The following is a 12,249-nucleotide window of genomic DNA, read 5'->3' as shown; positions in this document are numbered from 1 at the left end:
TCTATTACTTTTAAAACAACTTTAATAGTTTATTTTGGAAGTATAATCCATAAAGAAAATAAACAACCCATTTTTAAAAGAGAAATTACGAGTTTTTTTTTTTATATTTTATTTGCAGTTTCGTGTTAGGGATGTCAAAAATTCCTACAAAAATTCTGATACACCTAGGCGTGCATATTAGTAAATAAATAAAGAAAGAAAAGTAAGTGCACAGTTAGGCGTGTCAGAATTTGGGGGAGGGGGATTTTTGACACCCCTAACACGAAACTGTGAATAAAATATAAAAAACTCGTAATTTCTCTTTTAAAAGTGGGTTGTTTATTTTCTTTATAGATTATACTTCCAAAATAAACTATTAAAGTCGTTTAAAAAATAATAGAAATATTATTTTTTTATTTAAGAAAAAACAGTGTTTACAAAGTGCCTGCGAGCCTTCATGCAGCCATTTTTTTACGTAATGAAATCAATTGAATTTTACGCGTTAAATATTTTTCAATTTTAAAAATTTTAAAATCTATAAAAATTTCTCTATTTATTCAATTTTTACGATATTTTCAGGATCAATGTGAAATCCTATGCTCTTTCCAATAAATTGGATATAATATTTTAGACAAACGTTTTTTTAAATTGACGACCCCATTTTGAAATGTCTATTAAAAAGTAAATAATTAATTTACTCACCAAAGTTTTATGTATCACAAATTGAAGATAAAAGATCAATAAATAATATATTCAAATTTAAAACAAAAAAAAGTGTTTTTTTAGAAATTTGCCTGTAAAGTCCGAAGTTTAAAACCATTTTTTTTAAACCGCGTTGTTTTTTTTTATTTTTTATTTTTTTAGATGAAACCTTGGTCCTTGCTCCTTTAATTGAAAAAAAAAATTAGGGTTTGAATTACATTTTTCGAGTAGTTATAAGCTTGGAAAGACACGGGGTCGAATTATTAAATATTTTTTTACGCATTCGTAGGGTCAGTTTCTGACACACCTAGGCGTGCATTTTAGTAAATAAATAAAGAAACGTAAGTGTACAGTTACTACACTATTATCATTATTTATTTTCAGTTTGACTGACTTACTTGCTTCCAAAATATTTCACCGCTGTACTGATGCGGTAGTCTATAGCCTTCATCACTTCTTCAGGAGACAGCTTCCTCATCCAGGGTACGATCGTGGTCTGTTGACCCCAGAAAACCGTATGTCCGCGGACTTGAATACTGAAATTATTTAAAAATAAATGAAAAAAAAATCGTTTAAGTAATAACATTCACGGGCAACATAAATCAGAACAAATACATTGCTGTAAATAAGGTGGGCTCCCTCTACCGTGCTAGAAAATTATTCGCACCAGAGAGTATCCTATATACTGTCAAAGCCACAATTCCTTTTAAAAAAATATTTATTCTTTTGTGATTTATAAAAGTAAAAAAATCCACATACTTCTCAAGAAAAAAAAAAAAAAAAAAAGCTGAATGCCAGACATTTACCTGCTATATATATAAAAGGCAAAATGTGTGTGTTCATTTCGTGTATGTCTTCAAAAGGTTTTTCGAGCACACGCTCCCGGGGTCGTTACTATCGCTTAAAACTGTGTATATAGGTCCTATATAATAATATCTAGGAATTAGGAAACAGCCTAGCGTATAGATTTATTTACGTCAATGTTTACAAAAATTATTGCTATTTTGGCTTCTCGCGTGTTGATTGGGCTTTTTAGTATAAATGAAATGAAACTAAACTCAAACGGACGTGTTCGCGCATTGCGCCGGGAAAAACAACGTCCAGACAAACTCAGACGCTTATGCGGCGTGACTTCTATTTTACCTTCTTAATTAGGTTAAATGGAAGCAGCAAAGTTAACTTTTATTACGCACGCCTGTTTTTATAGTTATAGTATCATAAATAAATAAATTCAAACACGTCTACGCGGTGGCCCAATGGTAACATCGCACGGCTTTTTTTTTTTTCACACATTAATTTCCAACTCAAGGGTACGGGTTCGATTCTCATACTCACCTACCAAAACATTTTTTTATTATTATTTAACCCCCCCTGCCCCCGGAGTTTTGATTTACCTTAAGACACCCGGGCATCGCCGGGTACCCCCCGCTAGTATATATATATAAAAGCGAAAATGTGTGTATGTATGTTTGTATGTATGCATATGTATTTGTGTGTCCGCTAAAAACTTTCGACAGACAGAACAAAAATTCACAAACTTGGTATCATAATGAAGCTCCAAATATCGAAAAATTGGCCAACAACGTCAATTTCTTCACCCATAAATCGACAATTTTCTACAGGGGGGGGTCAACAAAAACCGTCCTCTCATGACGACGACCGGTTCTACCATGCGTCAGATGACGTCATGACCTGATTTAGTTTAAATAGTTGAAGAACTGATTAAATTTCATGTACGTCGTGTTAGTTCAGTTGGTTAGAGCGTTGGTTCATTATCTAAACGTTTTGGGTTCAAATCGTGGTGTGAGATGTCTTCTTTTTTTTTCGATTTTTTAAATTTAAATATTGAACCATTTTTATTTTTCACGTAACGTTCGTTTTTCTGTTTTTTTTTTTACTTCGCTTATTCTTAGGTTTTCATTAACACCCCCGACCGACCACACACACCCAAAAACACTCGGGTACCCACCAATTTTTTAAATTTTAATATCCAAACAGGCTTATTTAAGCCATTTTTCACGTGTTTTTTTTTGGGGGGGGTTAACGTTCGTTTTTCTGTTTCCTTTTTTGTTTTTTCGATTTTTACATTTAACATCGTTCGTTTGCCTTACATTAGTTTTTTTTTGTGGTTTTTTTTCCGATGTTTTGATTAACCCGCCCCGCTTAAGTTTTAACGTTCGTTTTTATGTTTTCTTTTTTTACTTCGCTTATTCTTAGGTTTTCATTAACAACCACACACGCCTCCAAACACTCGGGCGCTACGTTAGTTTTTTTTTTCGATTTTTTTACCTCACCCCCCCACCCCGTTTGCCTGACGTTAGTTTTTTTTTTTCGATTTTTTAAAGTTTTTACTTCGCTTATTCTTATGTTTTAATTACTTCCACCCCACCGCCCGAGCACACACACCTCGAAACACCCGGGCAACGCCGGGTACCCCCACTAGTATATATGGCAAAAGTGAAACTTTTTATATACTCCCGAGATTATAATATCTATAATTTACAAACGAGCGTCATCTCTAAAACTGAATCGAAATAGCACTCAAAGATCTGTAGGGGCACCCTCACATATCAGACCATTGCTCTTGTAGCAATCAGTTTTGGTCAATATATACAATTGTCACTATCCAGTTCCCCCTTTAACCCCTCTCTCCACATTAAAAAAAAACAGCCTTGTGCCTAATTTTCTCCATGGGGAAGCAAATAAATACAAGCGATCTGGTGGCCTTCGTAGCCAACACGTCTTGAAGGCAATCAGCTTTTTGTGCAGAATATCCTTCATATCAGACAATTTTTATGCATTAAGACACTGCCAGAGCTCCACTCTTGGGGGGGAGGAGGGAGCTGGTTTTCTCCAACATCGTGGTGAAGCAAATACGGCAGAAAGCTGAACGTTTAACTGACTGTAGGCCAGTTTAGCTTTCAGCTCTGCCATATAGTTGACATCGCTAAATTTCAGCTCCCGCTAACATCTCACGGTTTCTTTCACTTTCTTTTCTGCTTTCACCTCACGTGTTCGGGTTCGAGCCTCCCTTTTTCCTTAGTCTAATATATAACATACGACACAATCATGTTGACACACTGGTTCTTGCCAGATCACTGAAGCAAAGTTAAGCAACGTTGAGTCTGGTCAGTACTAGATGGTAAAATAACAGATTGTGAAACTGGCGCAGTCTGTCCTTCTTAAATCGTGGTAGCATCAAGTATTCAGCTACCGACAAAATTTGAAGTACACTACAAACTTACGTAGTGAGTTCAATCCCGGCTGCGGCTGCACTGGTGGTAGGTGGATGGATCTCATATATATACCAAGGGATCGTTTTAAGATTCTAACCGTTCCTTTGTGCAATTATTTGTATCTCTCTTGCATTTGGTTCACCAGGTATATTTGCCAGGTAGTTTTTTAAAATTCTTCTTCATGAGTCAAGTTGCTCCTTTAATTACTGGAATGATGGAGATCTTCCTAAATTCCAATTTCTTTTGGTGTTTTGTTATCTTTTCCTTCTCAGCTCTATTTGACCTAGTGTTGGATAATCCAGATTCCCAGGAATGACGTCAAAGGAAAGTCGGTCTAAAGCCTGGATGTGGGTGCTCCCGGGAATTATGCCAAAGAAGTCAAAGTGGGGGGGGATGTAAAATGATCACCACTTATCAAGGCCCGGAAGCCACTCGGGGATACGGGTTATTGCGTGTACAGTATGTTAGTGTTGAGATTTGATAAAGTGTCTTACTTAAAGGGGCGGTTCATTAGTAATTTGTTTATGTTGGACTTGAAGACATCCAGGTTGTAGTCAGGTGGGAAACAGGCAAACGGAAGAGAGATCCACAGGCGTGCACTTCTAAGAAAGAAACTTTGTTCATGGAATCTACGTTTTGGTTTAGGCACAGATAAAGAGTAGAGAAAATTTTTGACAGTGGTTTCAACTAGACGAGTGTTTTTCTTCACTTTAAGACACACCAACCATTCCACGCGCCGTCACTAATGTCAAAACTGTCATTCTGAAACCGAAAAGGTTATTTTGAAGAAACAAAATATTTTATAACTAGCTGTGTGTGTGTTTTTTTTATTATGGCTGCCAAGTGTATATCTTGAGACAATGAAAAGTTGATTTTTTGGAAATTATATAAACTGAAAAACATATTTGACGATCGGCTGCAGCGAATATATTACATCTTTTCAAGTGTATATATAAACAGAATATTTTATAACCAGCTGTCGTATATAATTTACATTAATATAGTCTTATATTAAAATCATTAAAAGTGTTAAACGGATAATAGAAAAAAGATCAAAGTGTAGTATCTGTTCCGGCAGATACTGCAAGCAAAGACCATATGTGGGGGAAACCCCACATATAAGACCTTGGTCAATGTAGGGGCAACCCTTCATACCAATTGTCACTATCCAGCTCCCCTACTCCCCGGGGAGTTGGTCCCCATTTTCCCTTCACTCCTCACTTTAAAAATCGGCCTTGTGCCTAATTTGCTCAGTGGGGGAGCAAATAAATACCATCTGTTCCGGCAGATACTGCAAGCTATGACTAGCTATGACTAGCAAAGACCAGATGTGGGGGCAACCCCACATGCCTGACCTTTAACCAGCTCCCATTTCCCACCTCTCGGGAGCTGGTCCCCTTTTTCCATTCCCCCTCCCTTCACTCCTCACATTAAAAATCGGCCTTGTGCCTAATTTGCTCGGTGGGGGAGCAAATAAATACCATCTGTTCCGGCAGATACTGCAAGTAAATACCATATGTGGGGCGACCCCACATATAAGACCTTGGTCAATGTAGGGGCAACCCTTCATACCAATTGTCACTATCCAGCTCCCCTACTCCCCGAGGAGTTGGTCCCCATTTCCTCTTCACTCCTCACATTAAAAATCGGCCTTGTGCGTGATTTGCTCAGTGGGGGAGCAAATAAATACCTCAAAGTCTATTATCTGTTCTTAAGATGCTGCACTTCTATTTCTTATTCTCTTTCGGTGGAGGAACAATCCTTCACGACTGAGACATTTTTTTTATATTTTTGTACCTTTTCTCTACGTTAAAAAACGACCCTGTTATCTAACTCTGTCCGGTGGGGAGGCATTGTGAATAGGTACTATAAGAGAGAAAATAAAATAAAATACAAAATACAATTTTGCATTTTATTTTTTTTCAATTCATGTGCTAATAAGCAAAATTTATAATTACCTATATTTGTTTTGCTAAAAACATTTCCTCTGATGAGGTGAGCCGTTCATTGAAAATGCATGGAGTAAGAAAGAAACTTCAATTTTTTTGTCAAACAATAAATTTGTTTGTAAATTTTAATATGCATAATTTATATTAATTTATTTTTATTTCGGACTTCAGTAGTTGTTGTTTTTCATCTTTTATTGGTTTGTTTATTGTGACGTTTCGGCCAACTATTCCTCTGGCCTTCGTCAGGTGGTAACCGCGACGGATAGGATCTTCGGATAGGAACTTCGAATCTCCTAACTGCATTCTCAGCCATCACTGCCATCCGTAGTTGTTGTCGTCTCACCACATTTTGGCCAAGTAAACCTCTGGCACGCTTTAGGTGGGATTGAAACCGCTACCTTCAGACAATGTTCATCTGGAACTGTAGAGATTCAACGTCTCTATCAACCGCGCCACGGGCCCCGAAAGGCGATCAAGGTTGGATTCTTTGATCTTATGAATCCACGTTTATTTATTATCTGATCTTCCATAGTCGGATCCGTACCGATTGGTATATATATCATTCCTTAATTGGAATTCATTTTTGAGATGATCATTATATATATTAATTTATTTTTATTTCGGACTATTATTCTCATCTTTATTAGTTGTTGTTTTTCATCTTTTATTGGTTTGTTTATTCACAACGTTTCGGCCAACTATTCCTCTGGCCTTCGTCAGGTGGTAACCGCGACGGATAGGAACAACAACTAATAAAGATGAGAATAATAGTCCGAAATAAAAATAAATTAATATATATAATGTTCATCTCAAAAATGAATTCCAATTAAGGAATAATATATATGCATAATTTAATTAAAAAAAGAAATGCATACATATATATATATATATATATATATATATATATATATATATATATATAAAATAAATTATTTTTCTTAATTACATTTTGTCTCGGCAACTGTGTCAAACGCATATCTTATTTTTCTTTTATTAATATTATTGAAATTTCCCCCATCTTTTCCTTGTACCTATTTGTGAATTATTCCACGGATTTCGGCCTTTTGGATTACTTTGGATCATCTTCCAATTACGTGATTTCCTTGGATTTTACTTGTGCGAATGGAAATTTAACTAACTTTCTTGGATTTACATTTTTGGTTTTTACCGTCATTGGATACTTTACCTTTCACCAGACTATCCATTCCCGTGAAATCAGTTTTTTATTCACCATATTCCCTCTGCTTCACTTTTTGTTATCAAGGAAGATCTTTGACTTACTTGCAGTTTCATCAAATACTTTTGTATGTATTTTGCTAATTCCCACCCTCTGATGAGAAGGAAAGTATTTCTTCGAAATTCCGCGGATTAAGGACTATCCACTTATAAAGTGTTTCCTTTTCAGATTAAATATGTTTTTAACTCTTTTTCAAAGTGTTTTAACATGTTTTATTAACTATTTGCTCTTTATATATATATATATATATATATATATATATATATATATATATATATATATGAATAAAAATGAAATAAAAATACCAGCGAGAGTTGACGTTATGTTGTTTTGAAAAAGAAAAACCGAATGAATTTATAAAATCGTGATCAACGTTTCGTCCCTTATTGCAGGGGACAACTTCAGGATATTGAATATCCTGAAGATGTCCCTTGCAATAAGGGACGAAACGATGATCACCATTATATAAATTCATTTCGGTTTTTCTTTTTTCAAAACAACACACACACACACACACACACACACACACACACACACACACACATATATATATATATATATAAATTGCGAAATTTCATATTTCAGCTTGATAGGCCGTCAAAAATGTTTAAAAATTAATATTTTTTAAGAAAGTGTGTTTGAGGGCTATATCAATGCAGTTCGTAGGAAACACCGTGGACATGAGTTAATATGTAAAGAATAATGACAATATTAGAAAGAATTTTCTATAATTTTTATTATATTATCTTTACTTACCTTACGTATAAGATGTCCCTAATTTTCGAGAGCAATATCTTTTCTTCGGAGAAAAAAAAAAAAAACTGCTCGGCGAGGCTTTCCTTTGTTTTATTGTTTTATTTCCAGAAGTCAGTGTCACAGTTTCTATGAACTATTAAGCCGATCCAGCTCATATATTCAAAGATACTGTCAAGTACGACACACCAAATTTTCATAAAGTGACCGTGTAGTTCTAAAGATATGCGTGGTCGACTGACAAACAGGTGTCCCTCACCAAAAATTAAGTCTAACTTACCCGTGTTTTCGGAGCTCTGGAATCACTTTTGATGGAACTGTTAATTTGAGATTCCCCTGAAAAATATAATTAGCATTTAGGTAAATACGCACTTTCGTATTAAAAAAAAAAAATGAATTCGTTCAGAAATATCGCAAACAAAAATAAACAAATTAGTGAGTTTCGTCGCTTGTATTAGTAAATAAGAAATGGGGGTACCCGGCATTGCCCGGGTGTTTAGAGGTGTGTGTGCTTTTGGGTAAATCAAAACAAAAGAATAATAAAAAATCGTTGTCCGGGTGTTTGTGTCGAGGGGGGGGGGAGTTAAAAAAGTTTTGGTAAGTAAGTAGGAAGAATTGAACCCGAAGCCTAGAGGCGAAGTTAGAAAATAAAGTGTGAAAAAAAAAAAAAAAAAAGTGCGACGTTAACCGCTCGGCCAGCAAGAAATAGTAACGGAAACATGTTTGAATTTATTTAAGTATTAAGAATCGACAGGTGCCCGTACTTAATTACTTAATGAGGTCAAATATTAGTAGCGGAGTTAACTTTCACTGCGGGACAGTTTTTATTTACTGTGGGGCAGTTTTTTTGTTTTTCTTGTTTCCCCAAGATGTTGGGGGGGACTAGCTCCCCATTTAAAGGGGATTGTCCAAATTGAATAGCAATTGTCTGATATAAGGAGAAACTTCGTATTGATCAAGCTGATTGCTTTTGGACGTTCCCGGCGATTGCGCCAGGAACAATGCTGACTTAAGCTTCGAATTAGTTTCGCTTTTATACGAAAAAGCCGAATCAACACGTAGCGATCCAAAAAATGTGGAATATTTAACGTTTCAAAGTCGGGCAAATTAAATAGACAGGCGAGCCCCGTTGTTAACTCATAGATATTATGATTTAGACTTGATATAAAAAGTTTTAAAAATGAGCGACCCCCCCCGGGAACGCGCCCAAAAAAAAAGCCTTTTGTGGACATACACAAAAACGCACAAACAAACAAACACACATTTTCGCTTTTATATATATATAGATTACAGTTGTATTTTGTATCTGAGGATTAGCCATTTTGGAATATCTTTTAAAGAAATAATATTTAAGCTTGTCCAAATGGTTATGAAACACCAAAGAAATATATCGTATAATAAAACCCATGTTGTAATATACAGTTGTCTTCATTATTGTGGACTAGATCTACTGGTGAGACCTCTGTAAAATAAAACTCTATCAATAATTTCCCCAACTCTTTATCTGTACCTAAACCTAAATGTAGATTCCCTGAACAAAGTTTCTTTATTAGAACTGCACGCCTATGGAATTGTCTTCCGTTTTCCTGCTTTCCAGCTGACTACAATATGGTTGTCTTCAAGTCTAACGTAAACAAGTTTTTGATTAGCCGTTCCATATAAGTTAACAAATTTACCAAATTTCCATTACTATCGATTACTATATTGTCCAATTTCTACTGTACACTCTTTAACCCTTATCCTCGAGTGGCCTCTGGGCCTTGATAAGCGGTGATGCCAATGTAAAAAAAAATAGCTTCCACAGAGAGAGATATAGAAATTCGCATCTCAAAAGCATGGGCCGCATTGGATGGGCTACATTCAGTATGGACTTCGGAACTAACTAACAAACTGAAAAGGCAGTTTTTCAGGACAGTGGCAGAGTCTGTCCTTGTTTACGGTTCTACAACCTGGACACTCACCAAAATATTGGAAAGAAAACTAGTGCTATTAACAATATTAAATATATCTTGGCAAAATCATCCCATGAAGCAGCAACTTTATGGCAACCTACCCGCCGAGTACTTCTGCTAATGTTTTTTTTGTGTGCGTGTGTGTCTTCATATTAAACACCTTTTTTCTATTTATCAGCATTAGTATTTATTTGCTTCCCCACAAAAGCAAAATGTGACACAAGGTCGTTTTTAATGTGGGGGGAAACCAGCTCCACGAAAAAAAAAAAGGCAAAAGGGGCACTCGGGTAGGGACCAAAACAAATAATTGTCTCAGTACAGAGGGTTTCTCCACCACTGATAGAGAAAAACCACACTAAGAGCAGCATCAGAACAGACACCACACCTTGATCCCGGCCCGAAGGCCAAGAACAACAGAAAAAAAAACAAGCCTTTTTTTCTATTTAGTTATTTATTTGCTTCCCCCCCTGAGCAAATTACGCACAAGGCAGTTTTTAATGTAGAGAGTGAGGAGAGGGGAACCAGTTCTCCTGAGAGGGTCCTAGATAGTGACAATTGGTATGAAGGGTTTCCCTACATTGACCAAAACTGTTTGCACAAGAGCAATAGTCTGATATGTGGGGTTGCCCCAACATATGATCTTTGATTGCAGTATCTGCTGGAACAGATACTACACTTTGATAACAGAAAAAAGACGTTGGCCCAAAGGTCAGGAAGAAAAAAGACGAACCTTTTTTCTGTTTATTTAAAAAAGAAAATACAACTTTGTTATATATGGGTCGTGGAATTGCATTCATCTGCAAAAAAGTCTAGCTAATTTGCATATTCTTTTAAACATTTTTTTTACATGGTGGTCACCACTTATCAAGGCCTAGAAGCCACTAGTAACCAATGGGATAATATGTAGTAATCGTTAGTAATGGAGATTTGATAAACTGGATTACTTAAAGGGGCGGTTTATCAGGAATTTGTTTATGTTGGACTTGAAGACATCCAAGTTGTAGTCAGGTGGGGAACAGACAAATGGAACAGAGTTCCATAGGCGTGCAGTTCTAAGAAAGAAGCTAAATCTAGCGAATTTGTATATTCTTTTGAACATTCATTTTAATTACTTTCTTCTTAGTTTTTGTCGGTTTTCTTATGGGATGATCATCTTTCGTCAACTATTACGTGTAATTATATTCATGCAGATATTCTACATGATTTATACTTGCATAATATTTGCGTGAAAAGCTTATAGTAAAAAAAAAAACTCTTTCTCTATATATTTATGTATGCGTATATATATTTGTTTTAAAAAATGTTGCCTACCAAACTCTTCTGTCAGTTTTTTGGTCTACAGACATGAAAGGAAAATTGTAAAACAGAATAACTCCGTGCTATTCAATAATATTTGTCTATATATATATATATATATATATATATGTATATATATATATATAATTATTTTTTTTTTACTATAATAATTAAATACCTACAGACACTAGTGTTTCATCCTTTCGGGAATCTTCAGTGCAGGGTGTCACGATTACTACCAGTCGAACGATTCGAACCCCGTATCACGAGACATCTCTGGCTCGATTAGCGGAGACCTAATCCATTCGGCTACCATTACCCGCTTGAAATAACGTTGAATTTTAAACAACTTAATGTTAAGTGTTCATTTACGCCAGACAGACAGTGATCTAATCTCTCTCTCTCTCTCTTTATATATATATATATATATATATATATATATATATATATATATATATATATATATATATATATATATATATATATATATATATATATATATATATACTCGGGTTTTTTTATATTCAAAAGTAATGGACTAATGAATTCAACGAGGTTGTTAGATAGTGCTCAATAAAAAGAGCTGATAATACTTGTTTATTGTTATATAAACATGCTCACATCCCGCTGCTACAAATAGCCACTTGTTTCAATCAAACAACAGATACCATCAGGCAGCAACTTGACTATTCAAAAGTTCAATGAATAACCTGATGATATCTGTTGTTTGATTGAAACAAGTGGCTATTTGTAGCAGCGGGATGTGAGCATGTTTATATAACAATAAACAAGTATATATATATATATATATATATATATATATATATATATATATATATATATATATATAAAAATAATATTTTTAACTAAATATTATTTTTAAACGTACCAATACTATTAAATATTAAAAGGAAGCTCTTTGTTGTGTTTAATAATGTTTGTTTAAATGAAAGAATACTGCCTAAATGAACACAATATATACCAAAACTGATTGCACAACATCAAAGAAATATATTGTATAATAAAACCCATGTTGTAATATACGGTTGTCTTCATTATTGCGGATTAGATCTACTGGTGAGAACTCTGTAAAATAAAATTCTATCAATAATTTCCCCCCACTCTTTATCTGTACCTAAATCTAA

At 34.9% G+C, this 12,249-nt stretch overlaps 1 protein-coding gene across 2 annotated transcripts in view; it reads right to left on the bottom strand.

The window, feature by feature from the left end:
• The window catches only part of LOC145270651 (anti-sigma-I factor RsgI6-like), a 129,819-nt gene that overhangs the window by 40,959 nt on the left and 76,611 nt on the right, over positions 1–12,249 (bottom strand). For both annotated transcript variants that reach the window (XM_080126260.1, XM_080126262.1), the window contains exons 7-8: positions 8,137–8,192; positions 1,080–1,217 (exon numbers count right to left, since the gene is read on the bottom strand). In XM_080126260.1, coding sequence (XP_079982386.1) covers positions 1,080–1,217; positions 8,137–8,192 — 194 coding nt within the window. The remainder of the gene's footprint in view (positions 1–1,079; positions 1,218–8,136; positions 8,193–12,249) is intronic.

The sequence above is a fragment of the Euprymna scolopes genome, chromosome 46 (genome assembly GCF_053919585.1).
Source record: "Euprymna scolopes isolate OS-2025 chromosome 46, ASM5391958v1, whole genome shotgun sequence".
Classification (NCBI taxonomy): domain Eukaryota; kingdom Metazoa; phylum Mollusca; class Cephalopoda; order Sepiida; family Sepiolidae; genus Euprymna; species Euprymna scolopes.
Note: the sequence above shows the minus strand (reverse complement) of the source record. Positions and strands in the feature narration are given on the sequence as shown.